The 22,952-nt window shown below is 51.2% G+C and overlaps 1 protein-coding gene and 1 long non-coding RNA gene across 17 annotated transcripts in view; one reads left to right on the forward strand and one right to left on the reverse strand.

The window, feature by feature from the left end:
• The window catches only part of LOC137486353 (uncharacterized), a 417,767-nt gene that overhangs the window by 31,230 nt on the left and 363,585 nt on the right, over window positions 1–22,952 (forward strand). The gene's annotated exons all lie outside the window — the stretch shown is intronic.
• Window positions 19,026–22,952, reverse strand: part of EHMT1 (euchromatic histone lysine methyltransferase 1) — a 120,694-nt gene continuing 116,767 nt past the window's right edge. For all 16 annotated transcript variants that reach the window (XM_068211549.1, XM_068211546.1, XM_068211558.1 and 13 more), the window contains 2 exons: window positions 21,237–21,412; window positions 19,026–20,479 (listed from right to left, as the gene is read on the reverse strand). In XM_068211549.1, coding sequence (XP_068067650.1) covers window positions 20,296–20,479; window positions 21,237–21,412 — 360 coding nt within the window. In that variant the 3' untranslated portion in view covers window positions 19,026–20,295. The remainder of the gene's footprint in view (window positions 20,480–21,236; window positions 21,413–22,952) is intronic.

Raw genomic sequence — 22,952 nt, forward strand, 5'->3', positions numbered from 1 at the left:
CCAATTCAAGGTCTGATGAAGTGCTCAATGAGCCGCAGTTAATGGGGGAATGGCTGTCACTCTGTCTGGGACTGCATCAGGAGCCATGCAGCACGCACAGATAATAGGATTTTTTTTTAAAAAGCAATGCCCAACTGCACGGCCTTCTAAATCTGAAAGGTTAATGCACACGGAAAGGGAGAAACACAATAAAAAGCTCTGCAGCTACAGATTAACCCTCACTTCCTAGAATCTGTTATTGTTATAAAGGAAGATACTGAGAGGCAGGAATAGGAGCTGGCTGCCCTACTTCCACTGCCTTGCACTGGGAGTTGGGGTTTGGGTTTGCCTTTATGCCTTTCAGTCTCTCCCCCATTTGTTTTTTTTTTTTTCCAAACCTGCAGTGAAATGCAAACGACAACGACTTTGAGAAGCAGCCTGGAATCTGAATAACATTGACAAGCGGGGAATCCCTTGGGGCAGGTTCGTGCTTTAGAAAGCGGCTCCCCCTTACCCAAAATCCGAGGCCAGGCAGAAGGAGGCGGAGGGCGCCCAAGGCTGCCGGGACAGCTCCGGAGGAAGCCCCACATCCATCAGGCTGCCGATCCGTTTAGCTCGGGTGCTCCTTGTTTGTTCAGCTAATGGTGAAAGTTATGTCCACACTCCCGTCTAAATTAAGTATTCAGCTATCTTGCAGACACAGTAAGTCGGTCAGCCTTAGCCTCAGTAATTAGGGCTTACTGTTTAATTAATCTCTTGTGGTCACACAGAGTCTCTATCACTCTCTCTCTGTTGGCTCACACGGCACCGGGAGGAGAGGCCGAGGAGCAGGAAGAGTTAATCCCTGAAGCTGATCCCCACTGCACAGACAGGAAGGAAAGGGGGGAAGGGGAGCTGCTCTCTCTCGCTGATGGCAGAAATCGGGATTACGAGGCAGCAGAAGCCCCAGGGTGCGCTGAGCTCGCTGCCCGGGAGCCGTGTCACACCCGGCCGGGGACAGGCACAGCCCCGGGGCCGCGCTGGCTGCGGCGGGCAACGAGGGAGCTGCCCCACCTTGGCTGAGCTCGGGGGGCTGCTCTTCCCCCTGCCCGCAGCCCCCCAGGCTCTCTCCGGCAGCTGCAGCCCCAGGGACCGCGGCACTGGGGACACTGAGGGGTCCCACCCCTGGCAGTGCCACGGAACCAGCGCCAGCTGCAGCCCGAGGCTCAGGCAGGAGCCACGTTTTCACTGGCTGCCAACGGGAGCGTGTGAAGGAGTCAGAGCTCCTCGGGAAATAGAATCACGGGATTTTTAGCTTGGAAAATGCCTCTAAAGTCACCGAGTCCAAACATTCACCCAGCACTGCCAAGGCCACCATGTCCCCAAGTGCCACATCCATAGGACTTTTAAATCCCTCCAGGGATGGTGCCTTCACCACTTCCCTGGGTAGCCTGTTCCAGTTCTTGACACCTTTCGAGAGAAGTAATTTTCCCTCATATCCAACCTAAACTTCCCCTGGAGCAACTTGAGACCATTTCCTACCTTCTACCAAGATATCGGGGGGAAGCAGAGCCACAGCCAACCACAAAGGTGGGCAAGCCCGAAAATCAGCTCCCAGGGTGCCGGAACAGGTGGGAAAGCTGTCAACGGACCAAGACCACCGCGTTAAAGTGGTAAATTGTCGGAGTCCAGAACATCCCTTTGGCTGCTCTGGATGTCTCGAGACCCTGGCAGGGGGCTCAGGGAACTTGGCAGCAAGTCAAAAACACCTGTGGCTTCGATTTTAGCCCATGGGAGAGGCTGCCAACCTTATATGAGGAATTACAAGCCAAAAGGGCTCGAGTAGTGAAATAAGGGAATTGACACAGGGTGAAAAAGTAGAATTTTGGTGTTTTATAGAATGTAATTCAGGGGCACAAGATGGAGCAATCTGGGCGTGCCCTAGCCTTTTCTTCCTTCTTCTTGTCCTCCATGTCTCGGTGTAATAGTGACACTTTTCTATTGGCCTAGGATAGGGACACACTGTCCAACGTAGATTTTAGGTATTGGTATGGGAACTGCGAACATGGTACACGTAATTTTGAGTATATAATGTGGGAGACGCCCGGGGCTCGGGGCAGACTGCCATGGCTTCTGTACTAGCTGGACCTCGGCAGGTCAGAGAGAAAATATTTTAGATAAGAAGAAATAAACAACCTTGAAAACTCAGCTTCACGCCTTCCAGACGTCTTCTTTGGCTGCCGGGCTAAGGAAAAAGGACTTTCACAGTGCTGGGGTCTTGCCAAGCCGACCCCGACAGTAGATAAACTGTGAGAGGATTTTATACGAGTTAGAGAGCCAGCAGGGAGGGGCCAAGAGGGTGCTAATTAGTGTCCATCCCAAATACATAAGCAGGTTATCACCCGCATTTTAAGTGGCATCCGAACTTTCAGGATGTCAAAGAAAAGATTCTGGAAACCCAAGAGTCCCGTGGAGGGCCAATAGCCCACGCCGCCCTGAGCTGATGGCCGAGGGCCAGAAACCCAGCGAGGCTCTGGGCTCCTCGGACTGCGCGGAGCTGCTGGGAGAGGACGGGAAAATGCCTCGGAGGAAAATCATCACCCCAACCTCCGCCTCGCCGCTGCCTGGCCCCAGCATGCCGGGACGGGCACCCCTGGGACAGGCACCACCCTGAGCGCCAGCCCTGGCGAGCGGGGAGCACTGCCCAGCCCCGTCCAAGCTCGAGGAGCGCCTGCATCCCGCAGAATCCGCTCCGCAGCCCTGGCAGCGGCAGGAGCGCGGGACCCGCTGCCTCTGGAGCCGCTCGCCGCATCCCCGGGAGTTTTCTGGGGCTCCAGCGCCCTCTGCTCCGGCACGGGCAGAACTGAAACTCCGCTCACCCCACGCGGGGCAGTGGGGCAGGGGCTGGGGGTGCCACCCGCCCAAAGCCACGGCCGGGGGTGGCTTCCCTCGGTGCCACCCTGAATGCCACCTGCGGCTCTCCCCTCGCCCACCCTGGCACCCAGTAGGGCGGCCTCGTCAACGAGGCAGCTTGCTGTCTTAGACTTTGAAAGCTTAATTATTTGCAAGGGAAATCGCCAGTGGAGGTGTCCCCCCAGTCGGGGGACAGCGGCTTTTCGGGGCACCGGGGGCATCTCTGCTGCCAGCAGGGCTCTGGCTCCATCGGGAGCAGGACACAGCCCCGGGACTGGCGCTGGATGGAGGAGCTCTGCCACCCCCAGCACGGCCACACGCGGCTCCTTCGGGTGTTCACAGACGGATTTGCTCCCTTTCTGCGCGTTCCCCCCGGCCCCGGGAGAGGCAGGAGCAGGGCACGCACTGCCCACCCTGAGCTCGTCCTCCTGGAGGAAAACTTCTGGTGGAAACCTCGTGCCTTCAAGTCCTGAGAGCAGCTGGGCAGGGGGGGAACATCTGAACATCCCCACCCAAATCTGCACACCAAGTTTTCAGCAGAAATTTTTCCTCCATCTCTAAACCCCCACCTCTGTTCATGCCTGGAGCCACCCAGGCCTTCCCCACGCCAGGAGAATCGGTCACACCCTCACAGCCAGGGACAGTCAGGGACGAGGCACTTCCCTTCCACCGCGATGCACCCTGCTAGGAGCTCCTGATGCTCTGAAACAGAGGCACCATCACCTCCTCTGACCCAGAAAATCTGAGAACAACCCCGAGCAGAGAGCAAATAAATTAAGATTCAATAAATAAGCACGATAGGAACGGTTCAGAATGCACAGCCATGTCCTGCTGGGTAGCTGGTGGTTAAGTTGCACTTTTCCTTGTATTTCCCCCACATAATCACTTTTTAGGCACTTATCTCTTCCCTTATACCCAGTACATTCTCAGTCTGGGCTCCCAAAGTTCAAACAACAACAAATCTAAAGAAAAAAACTGAAATGTTGCTATTTACACACGCACATATAGATATATAAAACTGTATATATGCAAATGTGCATTTATGTGTTCGTAGCCCTGCATTCTGCCAGGCCAGGCCAGGTTCCACCTCAGAACCGACAGAGGGCTGGCAGCACTCCCCATGGCAGGGCTGTTTGGAGGAGGGACAGCCCCAAATCCCCATGAACAGCTTCCATAAAACCCTGCCAGGTGCCAAGCAAGCCCTGGGGACACCGGGGCACCACCAGAGCCTCCAGGCAGTGCCATCACAGGTGGCATTAGGGGCCAGCAGGTGACCAGAGCCTGCTGCCACCACCCAGCACCAGGACACGAGGAGGTGGCACCTCAGGAACACGGCTGCTGATTTATGAAGCACTCAGGACTCTCCAAAGGCATTATTTATCTGCATTACTGAGAGGACTTAATTATTCATCTTCACATCAGAGGAGACACTGAGAGCTTCTATTGCTGAGAAAATCATTTTAATCAGCAAACAGAGCACACGCCACCACCAAACATTCATTTCTTCAGATGGCTGAAGAGTTGATGTGTTCCAACCTCGCTGGGTACAGCTGCCTGTGCCTCAACTGCACAGGCTGGCCCCAAAAGGAGGGAAATACTGCCCAAATGCAGCAGAGCTGAGCAAGCTTTTTGCAGGGAGTGCTGCAGGAGAGGCCCAGCAATGCCAGAAAATGGGAAAATAGAAGAAGAAACCACAGCTGACTATTTCACAGCACAAGAACTGGCAAGAACGGGGGTTAAAAACAAGAAATAAAGTGAAGCAAAACACATTTAGGACCAGGAGGGTCATTTCCTTGTCTCAGCTTTGGCAGCAAGCAGAGCCCAGTGGTCAGAGAGGGGCCTTGAAGGGACCTGGCAGCTTTTCACAAGCACTAAACCCACTGCCAGCTTCTGGAAACACACACACACTGTCAATGCCCCTAAAGATTTCCATCTTTAAAAATCGAGGCAAAGCTTTAAGAATTGTTTGTAGCCCTGTGGGATTCTCACAAGCACCTCAGCAAGAGGCACCCAAGGCCTGGAGCTCCAAGGCTTTTTACATCTGACTGCAGTTTTTTCAGGACAAAAATGAATGTAATTCAGAAAACCTGTGGGATTCCCAAGGGAGGTCACATGCATTTTTAAAGGTTCAGTTCAAGCCCATGCTTGCATTATTATTTCTATTACAAAGCATCATCCATTAGATTATTTCTCCTGTGCCATCGCTTGGTTTTCTGAGATCGCAGAAATTCTCCACGGTCTTAAAACAACAAAAAACTCTATTATGGTCTGAACCAAAAAAAAATGCAAACCCCACAGCCTCTGTCTCTCTCCTTGGCAGTTTCCCCAACTCAATCTGCTGCAGGACTTGGACTTTTCCTGGAGGGAGAAACGTGGAAAAGCCAGGGAGAGCTGGTGCTCCTGGCCCAGCTGGGGAGGGTGGGCTGGGCAGGAGCCCATCCAGCACGGGCACTCTCACTCTGCCTTTCATGCCCAGTGTCTGATGTTTTCTTGAAGATCCAAGAAACCTCTGTGATCCTCAGATCAGATCAAATATTCCTTCAGTGAGCTTTGGATGCAGCCAGGGCTGCTCCTCTCCTCAGGTTGGATTTTTGCCTCTCCCTGCCCGTGTTCCTGTCGAGTGATGGTGTTTGCTGTTCCTTGGAGAAATCCAGATGTACAGCCAGGATTTGCAGCACTGGCATCTCTGCCAGTTAAACACAGTAATTACAGCTCCCAGTTCTTCAGGGGAGGGACAGCTTCCCTGCCAGGGATTTCAGAATGCATTTGACATCCTCCCCTGGAATGGGAGAATTAGAGGGATCATCACTTGGGTGGAGTGGAAATGAGAATTCGTGCCAGGGAGCTGAGTGGTCAGCTCAGCTCCCAGCACTGCCACCCCACCGTGGGTCATTTGTCCAGTGAGGAATGAAGGCCAAAACCACCAGGAGCAGGGGTCAGTTGATCACCAGAAGGGTTTGGTGGGAGCAGAGTGAGTTCTTCACAATTTAGAGCAACAAGGACAGAGTTCAGAGCCACGGGAGCTCCTGGAGCAGGATTTGGGGAGCTGAGCAAAGCTGGTGACACCTCTTGCATGGGCAGCAAGGTCGTGGCAGTGTCCTCAAGACACCCCTGACAAGTCCCCCTTGGTTTTGGGGGCTGAGCTGAGTGGGAACAAAGGGGAATGGAACATCCCTGTTCTCCCAAAGCTGCCGGGATCACTCCCAGCTCCCAAAGAACCCCTCAGGCAGGATTTGGGGGGACAGAGCCCAGATGAGCCCCACAGGCAGGGCAGGAAAAGGGAACACAGCATGGAACAGGCAGCCAGAGCCACACAGGCTGATTCTGCTGTCCAAAAACCACCCAGGGAGCAGCTCACCTTGCAGAAAGCAGGGAGAGCTGGGAGCAGCATGAATTGAATCCCAGCAGCAGCAAAGGGCACAAACTGGGGCAGTCACCAGTGAAACTAATCCCATATAAACCAGCAAACATCCCTGAGACTGATTTACCCTTCCTGGGAAGAGGAAATCTGAGAGGAACGTGACCATTTTGCCCACACTGAGGTGTCACCCCCCTGCTGGGATGGGGGACAGCCCTGTAGGACATTGTGATCAGTTCTGCACTTCCATTTACTCCCAGCTCCAGCAGCTCCCCCTACAAACAGCAGGTCCAGCCCTTGCTCACACTGCCAGTGGTCCTCATCCCTCAAGTTCTGAACATTTCCAAGTGCCTTGTTCATTTTTTTTAGGTAACCAGAACAGCAATAACAACAACAACAAATCAGTACTGTAATCAGAAATTGGTTGCTTGCTCTAGTCCTGAAACATTCAGTAACACCCAATATCTGAGCAGCCCAGTCACTGTTTAGAATATTTCTCTTTAGTGGGTCTGTACTGTTCCTATTTCAGACAGTTTATGAAAGGATTAGTTCTTGGGAACAGCTGCATTTCTCACTTCAGTGAGAAATAAACACATCAGGCTGGCTCTGCAAGTGGCATGAAAGCAGAAGAGCTCAGTCCTTCCCACGTGTTGTTCCCTCTCATCCCGCCTTGGCTCTACAAGTCCTCTCCCTGCTCAGGAAGTGATCAGGGTTTGGGACTGATCCCAATATCATGGGATCATAGAATGACAGAGTGCTTTGGGATGGAAGGGACCTAAAAATTCATCTCATCCACCCCTGCCACGGCAGGGACACCTCCCACTGTCCCAGGCTGCTCCCAGCCCTGTCCAGCCTGGCCTTGGGCACTGCCAGAGATCCAGGGGCAGCCACAGCTGCTCTGGGCACCCTGTGCCAGGGCCTGCCCACCCTCCCAGGGAAGGATTTCTTTCTCAGATCCAGTTAAATTTATTCTCTGTCAGTTTGAAGCCACAGCTGGAGGACCATTGGGCTGCATCCTCATTTCTTCCCCTGTTGCCTTCTCCCCTTGTTATTTCCTGAAGGAACGGCCATAAATAGCCCTTGCCAAGCTCGTTGGGAGGTGACACCTCCTGCAGGTGTCAGGGGCCTGCAGGACACAGCCCATGTGAGGCTGCAATCCAGCAAGTGTTTGGCACCTCTGATGTGGGGGTGGGGGGGCTTTTTCCTGGGCTGTGAATAAAAGCAGCTTCTTAATTAAGCCCTGGATATTGATTTCATTTTCATCCTATTAAGTGCCTTGCCCTACATGGGTTTGCAACACTCTGTAGGATTCCCCTTGCCCCCACTCTGTGTAGACACAAATTGCCAAGATAAAAAAGCTTCATTAGTCCCATCTATGCTTGAAGCACCCATTTCTTTATATTTTTTTTTGCTTTCAAGTGCTCATAAAAGAGGCTCCTTGACAGCTTCCAGACCTGCATCTCTCCAGCAGAGTGAAGATTCATGAACCAACATCAAGAGCTCAGCTACTTTGCAAAGAGGAGGAAAAAAAGCCTCTGCAGAACCCCTGAAGAAACCCAAGTTCTGGTTTCCCTCGTGTGTGGGGGGCTGGAGGTCTCAGAACAGCCAAACCCCCAAGCTAATGGCACTTGTGGATCTTTTTTTTGTTGTTAAACAGTAGCAACAATTTGTTTTTAAGCCCTGAGCCCCAGCAGAGCCTGAGCAGCTCAGGGCTGGGTCACCCTGGGTGGGAGCTGCCTCTGCTGCTCAGAGAAAATCCAAGACTTTTGTGTTTCCCGCCACAGACCCAGAGAGGGGAGAAGCCTCAGGACGGAGAGAGGAGAGAAAAATATCAAATTAGAGAATGAAAACACAGAAGAATGGAAAAGAGGAGAAGATGACAAGTCAAGCAGAAAACCAGTGTTTTCCACGATGCTCAAAACCAAGGGCACCAAAAGATTTGGGATTTTACCCTCAGAGGTTTTTGAATCGGTGACCATAAACCTTGTGAATTTACACAGGCACAGGGGCTGTGACCCAAAGAATTCATAATCAAAATTAAGATTTTTCAACCAGGAAGGAAAACAACAAGAGGGAAGATGTTGTCCGACAAGAGGCATGGGGAGCTATTAAAACATTTAGGGGAGAGAAAAAAACAAACCCACAACAATTTTTGAGTCTTTATTGTCACTTTTTTTGGGTTGTCACAGGAGGGGACTGAAGGAATGAGAATGGTTTAGAAGCTCTGGGAAGATGTTCCCTGCAGGAACATGGATTTGTGGGGCTGCTCTGAGCAGGGCCAGGAGTTAGACTTTGCTGATCTTTATGAGTCCCTTCCTCAGGATATTCTGTGATTCTGGCAGAGATTTGGGGAGGGTAAAACCCAGACAGGCTGGTCAGAGCTGCAAAACACTTCCCAAACCTCCACACGTTTGAGCTTCCTTTGATTTTGAGCTGAAATCTCAGGAATTTTTAGCACTCAGTGATGAGTAAATATTCCTGTCATCCAAACCTGGGCATTGCCCTGAAATGCAGCTGGAGAAAGAGAAGAGCCTGGCACTTGTTGGTCTCAATACCAGGGGCAACTACTTAGGAAGTCAAAGAAGAGCAATCAATAACATGAAGAGTGAAATTAAGTTTCTCTACCACAAATGTCTGGCCTTAGAGCACAGGGCTGATCTCCAGCCTTCTGGTAAAGCTTCACATTGGGATCTGGGCTGGTTTTCCACAGCAGAGCTGAGCTGGATCATTTGCCCCGTTCCAGGCACTGCTTTGATGTTTACACTGATTTAGGAATTAGCCTGGAAATCATTTTATGTGCCAAGGGTAGTGGCTGCAGGAGAGGTGCCTGAGCTCTGCTTCACAGTCCAGATTCTTCCTTCTCTGTTCTGTTTCAAGCAGTAAAGCTCAATGACATCAAACCAGGCTCTCCTCGGGTCCAGTCCAGCCCTCAGCATCCCAGACATTCCCTGGAGCTGTGGGAGGATCTCAGCCCTGCAGATCCCTACACCAGGCAACACTTACTCCAACTGAATTAGCCAGAAAGGTCTGGAATGGTTAATTGGAATTATTTAACCATAATGTTTTGCCCTTCTCCTCCTCCTCTGCCTGGCGTGGTGTTCTCTAAATTGAATTCCTTTAACAGAATCCAATAGACAGCAAAACTGTAGGTCCAGAGAAATGCTTCATTTGGGGTGTGGCAGGGGGGCTCCCAGGGACCCCTTTTGTATCCCCCTCCTCTGCCCAGCACCAGCAGGAGCCAGGAATGGCAGGGGGAGTTTCCTTCAGTCCAGGGCTGTGGGATGAGATGGGATCACTCAAGGAGCACAGCTGGAGGAGGATCAGTACCAGGAGCTCCTTGGGCAGCTGCACCTCCCTTCCCACTGCACACCCAGGAACATCTGAGCTGGCAGAACCATGGGATACCCTGAGCTGGGAGGGATCCCCAAGGATCACCCAGCCCAGCCCCTGGCCCTGCCCAGACCCCCACCAACCCCACCCTGGGCATCCCTGGCAGCGCTGGCCCAACGCTCCTGGAGCTCTGGCAGCCTCGGGGCCCGTGCCCATTCCCTGGGGAGCCTGGGCAGTGCCAGCACCCTCTGGGGGAAGAACCTTTCCTGATCTCCAGCCTGTGAGGTTTAACCAACCCACACAGACCTTGTGTGGCTTTTTTTTTTTTTTTTTTTGTGCACATAATTTGTGAAGAATTATGGAAGCCCTGCAAATAACTGGGGAAAGCTGATTTTGCTTGGGCCAGTAGACCTTGAGCTCCAGACACCACTCAAAGCACAGTGGATTTTTCCCTCGGGGGATGTTCCCACTCAAAGGACAAACACAGAGGCAGCAAACAGCCCCTTCCTGCAACAGCCGAGGGCTGGCAAAGAGCAGAGGTGCAATGCCAGCAACAGGGGCTGTCACCTCCCAGGGGTGTGGACACAACCCTCAGTGTGAGGGGCTCCAGATGCTTAAAGGCAAAGCTTTGCACAGAGAAACCCTGAAAATATCGGGCCCCAAGGCAGAGGATGCTGTTTGAGGAGATGGCTCACCTGTGACACTTGAGGAGATGGCTCTCCTCTGACCCCTCTCTCCTGGGGGCCCTGCTCCAAGAGAGCTGAACTGGGGGGTCTGTGGTACAGGAGGGTCCAGCACAGCAGCTGGGAGGGCGTTGAGCATCCCAGGCCCATCCCAAGTCCATCCCAGGTCCATCCCAGGTACACCCAGGTCCATCCCAGGTCCATGCCAGGTACGCCCAGGTACGCCCAGGTCCATCCCAGGTCCATCCACGTACACCCAGGTCCATCCTAGGTCCATCCAGGTACACTCAGGTCCATCCTAGGTCCATCCAGGTACACTCAGGTCCATCCCAGGTTCATCCAGGTCCATCCCAGGTCCATCCCAGGTCCATCCCAGGTGCACCCAGGTCCATCCCAGGTCCATCCACATACACCCAGGTCCATCCCAGGTCCATCCCAGGTACGCCCAGGTACGCCCAGGTCCATCCCAGGTCCATCCACGTACACCCAGGTCCATCCTAGGTCCATCCAGGTACACTCAGGTCCATCCCAGGTTCATCCAGGTCCATCCCAGGTCCATCCCAGGCCCATCCAGGTCCATCCAGGTACAATCAGGTCCATCCCAGGTCCATCCCAGGTCCATCCACGTACACCCAGGTCCATCCCAGGTCCATCCCGGGTTCATCCAGGTCCATCCAGGTCCATCCACATACACCCACGTCCATCCCAGGTCCATCCCAGGTCCATCCAGGTCCATCCCAGGTCCATCCCAGGTCCATCCAGGTACACTCAGGTCCATCCCAGGTCCATCCACGTACACCCAGGTCCATCCCAGGCCCATCCAGGTCCATCCAGGTACACTCAGGTCCATCCCAGGTCCATCCACATACACCCAGGTCCATCCCAGGTCCATCCAGGTCCATCCAGGCCCATCCAGGTCCACCCAGAGCCCTAAGGCCCACCAGCCCTGGGTTTAACAGCCCCTTCAGCAGCCCCTCACTGCACAGAGACACAAGGATGGGAAGTTCCCAGCTAATCTGGTGTTCTTTTCCCTCAGTACAACAGCACCTCCATAAAAAATATCAACTGAAAATGAATATCTGTTGAAACAATCAAGGATGTTTTCCAAGGCAGTTTTACAGCAGCAGCTTGGTCCTCTCACAAACTAATATTAAACCAGGCTTGCTCTTTATCTCCCCCTGTATCTTTCCAAGTTTTTCTCCCAAATTCCTGATTTTCTACGGTCTCCACGAGTAGTGGGGAAGTTTTCCTCTCCCAAGCACATCCAGAACCCAGCACCTCGTAAATTGTTAATGATTTGGTGAGGGTTTCAAAGCCAGAAGCCCAAAGCACCACACAACCCATGGGGAAGTCTATATTTATATTTATATTTGTATTTGTATTTGTATTTATATTATTTATATTTATTATATTGTTATTATATTTATATTATTATATGTGTCATTTATAATTTATATTTCTATTTCCCTAGTGAAACTGAGGCAGAGAGAGATCTCCCAGCTACTGAGATATGCTGTGTAGAGCGTGGCTAGGAGGATACACAGCATCAATTAGAGCTTTCCAAGAGCACTTAAAACATCCCAAACCTTCCTGGGGGTAAGTGAGGAGCCAGGGAGGGAATTGCAGATCCGCCAGCCCCGGGCAGGGCGGGGCACACCCGTGTCTCACAGAGGGCAATTTAACCATTTGAGTCCCAGCTGAGCGTTGACACCCAAAGGAAAGGCGGGGAGAGCTCAGGCGCAGCCTGCACCAGCACAAAGCTGCCCGAATTCAGCTTTGCCTCCCACTGCAATCCATCGTTTTGGCGTTTCCCCCTGGTCCCTGGGCACACTTCAAATCCCTCAGCTCAGCATCCCGAGGGCTCCTGAGCCCTCCTGCTCCCCACGGGAGATTTGCTCCAGGGCAGAAATGCAGCTCCTGCAGCAGCTGCATCAGGAGAATAAAATGCCACAGAAGTTCCTCAACTTCTTCCAGCTCAAGCCGGTGTCAAAGGGATTTTCACGATCTAAATGAGAATATTCTCCCCATTCCCCTTTTATTCATTTATAAAGTCACTTTGCTAATGGTGCAGGCCGTGTTTGCTGCTCACAAACTCCCAAGCAATTTATTCCAGCTATTTTCCCCCAACAGCTGCACAACCAGAGAGAAATTCTCTTCCCAGCAGAGGCAGGAGAAAAGGATATTTGTCTTATTATGTCTGGGTAAAGCTTATCTGCTTATTTGCTGCTCAAAATTGTATTTACAGAGCACAACAAAGGCAAAGCCAAGTGCACTAATTGCTGCTGCTCAGGTAGAATATTTTCTGCTCACCCTGAGCCCTGCATCAGTGAGGCTTTATACTTTATCTAGCACAAGTGAGCTCCACAGAAGAGTTTTATTATTCACCCATCACTGCTGTTTCATTGCCTCTGTGTCTTCTGAAAGGAGAGAGAAAAACCTCAATGATTTCTTGCTTTTCAAACCGGGATTGCTGAGGTTTTTTTCTGAGCTTATTGCACGTTGTAGACAAATAAATCACCATTTAAATCAGCCTCATTCTGAGCACACAGATGGAGGCTCCTCCAGAGGGGAAGCTCTCCACATCCAGGTGCTTTCCATCCTCCTCACAGTGGGTTCCACATTCCCAGGCTCCCAAGGGATGAGCACAGAGCAAAAAGCAAACCTGCAGAAAGGAAAAATTCCAGCCCCAAAATCGTTTTGTTTTCTATCTGATTAACACCACAAATCCTCATTTTACCTCTGCTCCAGCTTTCTTGGTTACAGAGCATCTCCCCAAGCCTTTGCTCACACAGCAGAGCCCAGGTCAGGCCCCAGCCCCAGCAGTGCGGGTTTATGGCCTGGAAGGGGGGCTGGAAATGGGGTAAATTGGTCTGAAAAGAGGATCAGGGGGTGGCACTTCCCCTGTCCCCCCTTCCCTTGGGGAAGGAAAAAGCATCCCGAACACAGAATGCAACATTTGCCATGCCCACAGCTCCCTGCCACCTCCTGGAGGTTAGCTCATCCCAAAGGCTCTGCTGGGCTCCGAGGAATTTTGTGGCTTCTGCAAAGCCCTCTCAGAGGGGCAGGGAGGATCCACATGAGCAGCACTGTCTATTCCTGCAGAGCTGCAGACCTGCAGCCAGCAAAGCTGGCAAATGCATCCCTGTTAAACACCAGCCCTTTCTAATGTAATCTCTTGTCATCCTTGGTAGAGTGCAGAGCTCCGAGTGTTTAAACAAAGCCTGGCTTTGCCAAGGCCCCGCTGCCAGCAGCTCAGCTGGGACACTGTGTAATGGGGAATTTAATCCTAGCTCAACACCAGGCTCTGGTGGCTTCACTGGAAACCCCCAGGGCAGGTCTGGGACCCTGATCCCTCCAGGAGCGAGGAGGGAGAGGAGCTGCTTCACAAACCCCACCGTTGCTGGGTGTGACATGCTGGGGACTCTCCTCATGCCTGAACTTCCTTCCTTCCACTCCCCCACCCATCCCAGAGGGCTGGAGAGCATTTATGGATTTAAAACTTCCTGGGCACGGGGGCATTTCATGCTGTGGGAGCTGCTGGGTCCCTCTGATGCTGCAGGGAGAGCAGAGGTGACCCAGGTGCCACTCCCTGGCTGGGTGCTGTCCCCTCCCGTGGCACACAGGTACCTCCAGCCAGACCTTGTGTGTGTCCCCAGTGCCACCAGCAAAGAGGGAGCCCCAGCAGATCCTTAACCCCGTCCTGAGGGGCTGAGCCCTCTTTAATGACTCTCACATTGGTACATGGCAGAGATGAGCAAAAACTCAGGGGTGGGGCTGAGCTTGTCCAGCCTCCCCTTCCCAGGTGAAGCACACTTTTCCCCACAGGCAGCACCCAGCAATATTTGCTTCTTCTGGGCATTGAGGCCATTTCTGGGCCTGAGGAAAGGACAGGGAGGCTGAGCCTGACCTCCCCTGGCACCAGCTCCTGTCCCCTCGTCACTGCCATCCCTCCTGCAGCCTTAACTTTGAACCTCAGGCTGGTTCTCTCTCTCACAGGACATCGAGGCCTTGCCCTTCCTCCAGTGACAGCAGCAGAGGCTTATCATCCTGCTTGGAGCAGCAGAAAGGAAATTAAAAGGGTGATAAGGGAGCTCCTTCAGCAGACAAGGGAATATTCTGTGCTAGCAGGGAGATAAAGTAATATTTCTTCCAGCTCTGGCAAAGGCTCAGAAATGAGACGTGGGGTGAAATTCCACATTTATAGGGATTTTATAACTCTTACCTGGGCTGCTGGATAACCATCAGCCTCGCTCATATTTCCTCGTCAGAGGAGGTCACGGCAGCACAAAGAGAGCGAAGGAGTCTATAAAGAGAAACCAGATTAGCTCCAGTATCCAGGATAATTTCATGGCTTTGCTTGCCCAGGTCAGCCCAGGGCGATGGATGCTGCCTTTGGGTGCTTTTCTAACACCCCCTGTCCATCATGAGCCAGGACAACTCCTCAGCGCGGTGTGCAGAGGGTTTGCAGTGCCCTGTGACCCCACAGAGCTGGATCTGACCCCTCCATGTCCCATCCCGGGGAGCCCTGGAGCAGGAGACCCTCAGGGAGCAGGGGACACACCCTGTGTGCTGCCCCCCTGTAGCTCTCGTGGGGTGCAGGGGGCAGGGAGCCGTGCCTGGAGGAGCCTGACCCCAACAAGGCCCCCCCAAACCATCAGCTGCCACTCCTGCAGTGAGTGACCCCATCCCTCAGTGCCCCCCGAGCTGTGAGGGTGGGGCAGAACCCCAAAAAGGGCCCTCACACCCCATCCTGCAGCTCCGTGCAGACCCACGGGGGCCCCACCTTGACCTGGGGGTTCCTGACCTTCACTGGGGGGGTTTGGTGGGAGAAGGGAGGGGAGCAGGGATGTCCCAGGGAGAAGGGAAGGAGCAGGGATGTCCCAGGGAGAAGGGAAGGAGCAGGGATGTCCCATGGGGAAGGAAAGGAGCAGGGATGTCCCATGGACAAGGGAAGGAGCAGGGATGTCCCAGGGAGAAGGGAAGGAGCAGGGATGTCCCAGGGAGAAGGGAAGGAGCAGGGATGTCCCAGGGAGAAGGGAAGGAGCAGAGATGTCCCATGGAGAAGGGAAGGACCAGGGATGTCCCATGGTCAAGGGAAGGAGCAGGGATGTCCCAAGGAGAAGGGAAGGAGCAGGAATATCCCATGGAGAAGGGAAGGAGCAGGGATGTCCCAGGGAGAAGGGAAGGACCAGGGATGTCCCATGGTCAAGGGATGGAGCAGGGATGTCCCATGGAGAAGGGAAGGAGCAGGGATGTCCCTGAGAGAAGGGAAGGAGCAGGGATGTCCCAGGGAGAAGGGAAGGAGCAGGAATATCCCATGGAGAAGGGAAGGAGCAGGGATGTCCCATGGACAAGGGAAGGAGCAGAGATGTCCCAGGGAGAAGGGAAGGAGCAGGGATGTCCCATGGTCAAGGGAAGGAGCAGGGATGTCCCATGGTCAAGGGAAGGAGCAGGGATGTCCCAGGGAGAAGGGAAGGAGCAGGGATGTCCCATGGACAAGGGAAGGAGCAGGGATGTCCCATGGGGAAGGGAGGGGAGCAGGAATATCCCACGGAGAAGGGAAGGAGCAGGGATGTCCCAGGGAGAAGCAAGGAGAGTGGCTTCTCCTCCAGCCCTCTGGAATGAGGGGTTTGCCCTGGAACCCTCCCTGCAGCCACAGGGATGAGTGGGGGATGCTGTGGGATGTTCCCCCACACCCCACCCGGATCCAGCATCCAACCATGGTCGCACCCCCTGGGATGGCTGCAGGACCATGGGGACATCCCAGAGATGCCAGAATCCCCGGGAAAAAGCCAAGGAGTGATTGAAGGATCTTTGCATCTTCAGCAGAGCTGAGGGGAGGCGGCTCAAAAGGAAAAGCAAAGTCTGGAGCCACGAGCAAAGCAAGTCCTGCTCCAGAGGCTGCAGCAGCTGCTGCCAATGTGTTAAAAGGGATAAAAAAAAAAACCCCAAAACCAGCTTGGGCAGCCAGGCTGAGCTCAGAGCAGTCAGGGCAAAGTATTCACGTTAAATTAATTCTTCTCCAGAGCAAAATATTCACACTAAAATTGGTGCATCCTTCAATTGAGGTGTCCCAACAAGCCACTGCCACCAGCTGAGAGGGGTCAGCAGCGTGGCTGAGGTGGCTTTGCCCACATTTCCTGGCTCCCGACTCCCCAAATCCACAGCAATTTTTTTGGGGGGAACCTTTTGGCCTCCCCTGTCCCTGCGCCGGGGCCTGCTGGCATTGCAGAAATGCCTGTTAAAATAAACCCCCCCTTGCCAGCTCATCCTTAATGCTGGAAAAGTGCTGGCATACCAACTGCGTTCCTTTAATTATTTGCAATTATTTGCACAGAAAAGCAAAGGAATCCCCCAGGAGTGCTGGGGGTCACTGGGGCTGTGTGTGACTTCCACCAGGTCCCACCCTCGTGTGAGCCCAAAACCTCGTGTGCGTCCCACCCTCCACCTCAGGGAAATGCTGACTTTGGGGAAGTCAGGCCCAGAAATCAGACTCCTCTGGGGTTTTTCCACTTCTCCGCTTCAATTAAAGCACATTCTTTTAATGACAATGATTAATTATGCAGTATGGAAGTCTATTATTGTAATTAACCCCGTGGTTAAAGGGTCTGGAGCTGTGAGGGGACAGGGATGCCTTTGAGGGACCTCGGGTGCTTTTGAGGGCCCTCATGTCCCCACAGCTCTGGGGGGGAATTTTTCACAATTCCAGCGGCACAATCCATCATTTCTCACCAAGCCAACCCAACCCAACCCAACCCAGCCCAATTCATTCACCACCCGCCCGGTTTGGGAGGGTGAGGAGGTCCCTGGTGTACCCCATCCCGGCTGGCACCGGGCCACGCCTTTAGGAATAGTTTAACCCTTTAGAAATATTTTAATCCTTAAGGGATATTTTAACCCTTTAGGAATATTTTAACCCTTCAGGAATATTTTAACACTTTAGGAATAGTTTAACTCTTTAGGAAGAATTTAACTCTTTAGGAAGAATTTAACCCTTTAGAAATATTTTAACACTTTAGGAATAGTTTAACACTTTAGGAATATTTTAACACTTTAGGAATAATTTAACCCTTCAGGAATATTTTAACACTTTAGGAATAATTTAACCCTTTAGAAATATTTTAATCCTTAAGGAATATTTTAACCCTTTAGGAAGAATTAACTCTTTAGGAAGAATTTAACCCTTTAGAAATATTTTAATCCTTAAGGGATATTTTAGCACTTTAGGAATAGTTTAACCCTTTAGAAATATTTTGATCCTTAAGGAATATTTTAACCCTTTAGGAATAACTTAACCCTTCAGGAATATTTTAATCCTTTAGGAATATTTTAACTCTTTAGGAAGAATTTAACCCTTTAGGAAGAATTTAACTCTTTAGGAATATTTTAATACTTTAGGAATAGTTTAACCCTTTAGGAATATTTTAATCCTTAAGGAATATTTTAACACTTTAGGAATAATTTAACCCTTCAGGAATATTTTAACACTTTAGGAATATTTTAACCCTTCAGGAATATTTTAACACTTTAGGAATAGTTTAACCCTTTAGAAATATTTTAATCCTTAAGGAATATTTTAACACTTTAGGAATAATTTAACCCTTCAGGAATATTTTAACACTTTAGGAATAGTTTAACCCTTTAGAAATATTTTAATCCTTTAGGAATATTTTAACCCTTTAGGAAGAATTTAACTCTTTAGGAATAATTTAACCCTTTAGGAATATTTTAATCCTTTAGGAATATTTTAACCCTTTAGGAAGAATTTAACTCTTTAGGAAGAATTTAACCCTTTAGGAATATTTTAATCCTTTAGGAATATTTTAACCCTTCAGGAAGAATTTAATCCTTTAGGAATAATTTAACCCTTTAGGAATATTTCGATGGGATTTTGGGTTCTGTCCCCAGTGCCAGGGAGGGCTCTGCTCAGCCACAGCAGCCCCCACCCACCCCTGGCACCCCCAAACCCAGCCCCTGGCAGAGCCAAATCCCCCAGAGCTCCATGCTGGGAACATCCCCAGGGATTGCTCCAGGCAGATTCTCCCCCTCACCTCCTTCCTTGCTATTTTTGATTTCATTTTATTTTATTTCCCCTCTGGCCACGGGTGGGGAGACATCCCAGGATCCCCAAGCCTCAGTGCTGCCCATCCAGTGACTGGAATTCAGGCTCCCAAACTTTTAACAACAAAATTTAAAAAAACAACCCCAAACCCCCAGAATAAATGGCAAACAGTCACTCACTCAGGCTACTTTTCTTTGTAGGAATGGGGTTTTTTTTGTTGCTTTCTTCATTTTCAAGCCCACCAAGGAGCAGTTCAGCCCCACCCCAAAGCAGACAAAAAAGCCAAACTCCTTTTAAAGAACTTTTTTTCTTTTTTTTTATTGATTTCATTGAAAACAGAACAAGAAAATGATCAGAGCCAAAAGGCTGCCCCTTTAAAACTGTCAAAAACATTAACAGAAAAAAAATAATAATAATAAACATGATGGCATTATGAATGTTCTAGAAGAGATGAACAAAACAAAAAAAAAAAAAAAAACCTTGTTACTGCACTAATTACAGTATTTAAAGATATATGCAAAAAAAAAAAAAATTAAGATAATGACCTGCCCAGCCACCACACAAAAGGTGATGGCAAATTTATTCACACTACAATACTAACAATTTAAAAAAAGTTTTGTTTTTTTCCTGCATTTTTATACTAAAATCACTTTGTTCTTTTTATACAATTGATAAGTTTATATTCACGTGGTGAGCAAAAATCACACCAGAATCAGCACCGTTTTGTTTTGTGGTTTCTTTTTGTTGTCATTTTGGTTTTTTTGGTTTTTTTGTGGGTTTTGTTGTTTTTTGTGGGTTTTTTTTTTTAAGCTTTTTTTTTTTTCTCATGTTTTTAATGCTTGTCCCCGATGTTTCAATAATGGTAAAAAATAAATCAGTTTATTGAAACCTCATAGCGTGTGGCTTAAAAATCAATCCAAGGTGCCCAGCGTGGAGCAAAGGGATGGGAATAGACGAGCTGGTGGCATCTGGGATCTTCTCACCGTGACACGTCTGTCCACCCCAGCCAGTCCAGGTCCTCTATAATATATATATCATTCACTTTATCTTTAAAAAAAGGGGGGGAAACTGGTTTTCTTTAGGAATTAGTGTCTTGTAAAATCCTCTTCAGCCTTCTTTCTCTAAAACCACTCATGGGATGGGGTGAGGGGAATTCCTTCACAGAGGAACCCAACACTGAGTCAGGAGCAGGGCGTGGACCAGAGCTGGTTTGAATGGAGAAAATCCAGGAGGGAGAGAGCCAGGGATCACAGGGACTGCAAAGATTCTGGGATTCTTCTCATCAGATGAGAAAAAAGCCGTGGGGTTTGGAGAGAATTGAGGGTATTTGTAGGGCCCCACCACAACGTCCTGCGAGATGGGGGAGGAATTATTCATTCAAATATTAAAAAAAAAAAAAAAACAAACAACAAAAAACCAACCAACCAACCAAAAACCCAACCAAACCAACAAAAAACCAACCAGCACAACCTGCCCCGGGGCTGTGCCAAGCAAACCCAGAGCCAGCTCCCTCCCGGAAAGGAAGTCCCATCAAGTATCCAGAGTTTATTGTGGCTGAGCTGGAGGTGAGTGGGCGGGAGGGATCCAGCACACAGCGACATTCCCAGGACGGGCGGCTCTCCCTGCCTCTGACAACACTCAGCACGTTCAGAGAGGAAGCCAGGACAGCTCGGGTGGCAAAAAAAAATGCAACAGCCACCCCTGCACACACAGCTGTGAAACCCAGCAGCTTTCCAGGAGCAGGGAGGGGAGAACAACATCACGGAGGTGGGATTTGCTTTCACTCCTTCCTCAAGTAACAGTCGGTGGCACAGCCCTAAGTGTCACAAACCCTTGGCTTTCCTTGAGCGGGGGTTTTTTCTTTTTTTTTTTTTTATCTTTTTTTTTTTTTAATTTTCCGTGTGGTTTTGTGTCATTTTTTTCTCTCTCTTCTTGCTTTTTAAATGGAAATTCCGACAGTACGTGAATCTCTGGGATGGGAGGAGTCAGTCTCAGAAGGGGCCGGCGGCGGCTGCGGAGCTGGTGTCGGGGAGCCCGTTCTCCTGCGTGTCCTGGGCCGAGGTGCTCGCCTGCCGCTGGGCCAGCGCCGAGCTCGAGTGTTTGCACTTGGGTGAACCGCACTGACAGCTGAAGAATTTGCCTTTGATGTCCCAGAACCTGTCCCCGTAGTCGAAGCTGCAAGAGAGAGATGGGAGGGGTCAGTGAGCGGGACATGGGTGCTGCCACAGCTAAAGAGAACGCCGGGATGGTTTGGGTTGGAGCAGCCTCAAAGATTATCCTATTCCATGGGCAGGGACACCTTCCACTAGAGCCACCTCCAGCCTTGGACAGCTCCAGGGATCCAGAGGCAGCCACAGCTGCTCTGGGCACCCTGTGCCAGGGCCTCACTGCCCTCATTGCAGAAGACTTCTTCCTTTATCTAACACAATCCATCCCTGCCCTCTGGCACTGGGAGCCATTCCCTGTGTCCTGTCCCTCTATCCCTTGTCCCCAGTCCCTCTCCAGCTCTCCTGGAGCCCCTTCAGGCCCTGCAAGGGGCTCTGAGCTCTCCCTGGAGCTTCTCCTCTCCAGGTGAGCACCCCCAGCTCTCCCAGCCTGGCCCCAGCCCTGGGAGCAGCTTTGTGGCCTCCTCTGGACTCTCTCCAGCAGCTCCTGATGTTATTCCCCAGGGCTGGGGCAGCTCTGCAGGTGGGGTCTCACCTGAGCACAGGGGCACAATCCCCCCTGCCCTGCTGCCCACGGTGGGCTCAGCCCAGGGCAGGGGGTCCAGGGCTATGGGTGGACATGGCCAGGTTGATCCTGGAGCTCTGCAGACTCCAGAGGGATCCCGAGGTACCCTGGGCACAAACCCCTGGAGCAAAGGGATGGAGTGGCCCCGCTGGGGAGCAGCAGAGCTCTCAGCGTCCCTGGCAGAGGCAGGGGCGGCACGTACCCGATCTCCTCTCCAGCCTCTATGTGCCTGGTGCTGAAGAAGGCGATGCGGGGGAAGCGCAGGTCCTGGTGGGACATGAACACCCGCACCGGGATGAGGTTGGGCTCGCACAGGTGGTTGATGAAGCGGCTGATGTTGCCATAGAAACGGGCATCGATGCAGTAAACCTCTCCGTCCTGGGGAGAAACGGGGCAGCGCTCGTTAGGGCACGCTGGGCTTGGGCTTTCCTGCCTTAAATAAATGAGCAGGCTGCTGGTCTCTGCATCAGCACTGCAGAGAGCTCCGGGAACAGCCAGGGCAGGGCACTCACTGTGGGTTTGAAAGGACTGAAAACACACACACACACTTTTATATGCAATTTATATTCAACAGTACCCTGAAACCAGAGTTCACTGCACAGCACTCTGACCCCACACACCCCAAGAGCTGGTTTTTAACACTCTGGCACACCAGTTCCCCCAGTCCAAGCACCAGTTTGGCACAATGGGATTGATGTTCAGTGCAGACACCTTACGGGTACCAGCCCCTGGATAGGGGAACAGGCATCTGTTCTGTCCTCTAATTGAACGTGACAGCTTGGAAACACAAAGCCAGAGCCTTGAGAAAACACAGGGTTTTGCAGATAAGAGTGAAAGTGAGAACACAAAAATTCCCTTTCCAGAGAGCCCAGAGAGCAGTAATACTTTGTTTTCCTTGAAAATAAAAGAACCCCCCTCAGGGCTTTTTTATTCCAGCAGAGAATGACTGTGCAAAGCAGAGGCTTTAATTACAGAAGCTAATTTCAGTTGCAAAGAGGCCAAAAGCAAAAGGATCCATTAGTGGTGCTCCAAGTCCCTTTTGGACAAGCACCTCGGATCGTTAATGGATGTGCTGTGCCAGGTCACACTCGGGGGTGCAGGAGCCCAGGAAAACATCCCCAGAACTGGGGGAGGCATCACCCCAACGGGCCTTGAGCACACACGGTGTCACCAGCTCTGATTTCATACATCAGTGATTTCACTCCCTCAGTTTCATCCACAGAAATGCCACGGTGGGGCAGGATGACAGCACCCACATCCACAGCAGGACCTGGGACACTCCAGGATCACCTCACACGGGGCTGTGAGCGACAGTTTAAGAGACAGGGACAACAGAAACTAAAACTCAGACAAGAGAAGTGACAACCCAGATCACAGAAATGACAGCCCAACCACTCTCACCACAGCACAAGTCCATTCAAGCCATTCCTCCAAGACACACCAGGACCTCGAGACCCCCCAGGGTTGGGATTCACACCCTTGCAATGCCCCATCACTCTGGAGGACACAAAACCTGCGGGCTCTGCCCTGCCCTTCTCTGCCCAGCCTGATGGGCAGCTTTAACCAGCCCCCAACAATTTGGTGCCTGCTTTTCTCCAGATGCTCCACCTTGGTCTCCCTTCCTGCTTCCCTGAAGGATTCCCAGGAGCCAGCACAGAAGTTCTCCCTCAGGGCTGCCAGCCAGGGCTAAGCAAGAGGCAGGGCAGGGCGCAGGTGGGCTCTTGCTGATAAACCAGGCTGAAATCCTTTTCAACTTCTTAATTACAGTCTGACCCCCTGTTTGCACACCAGACTCATTATTTATCTTTTCTCAGCTCTTGAAATGTGTGCTGCTTTAAAAAAAAAAAAAAAAAAAAAAAAAAAAAGAGGAAAAAAAAATAAAGCAAAGCTTCTTTGTCACAAGCTGATGACAGAAACA

This window comes from Anomalospiza imberbis, chromosome 21, assembly GCF_031753505.1.
Source record: "Anomalospiza imberbis isolate Cuckoo-Finch-1a 21T00152 chromosome 21, ASM3175350v1, whole genome shotgun sequence".
Classification (NCBI taxonomy): domain Eukaryota; kingdom Metazoa; phylum Chordata; class Aves; order Passeriformes; family Viduidae; genus Anomalospiza; species Anomalospiza imberbis.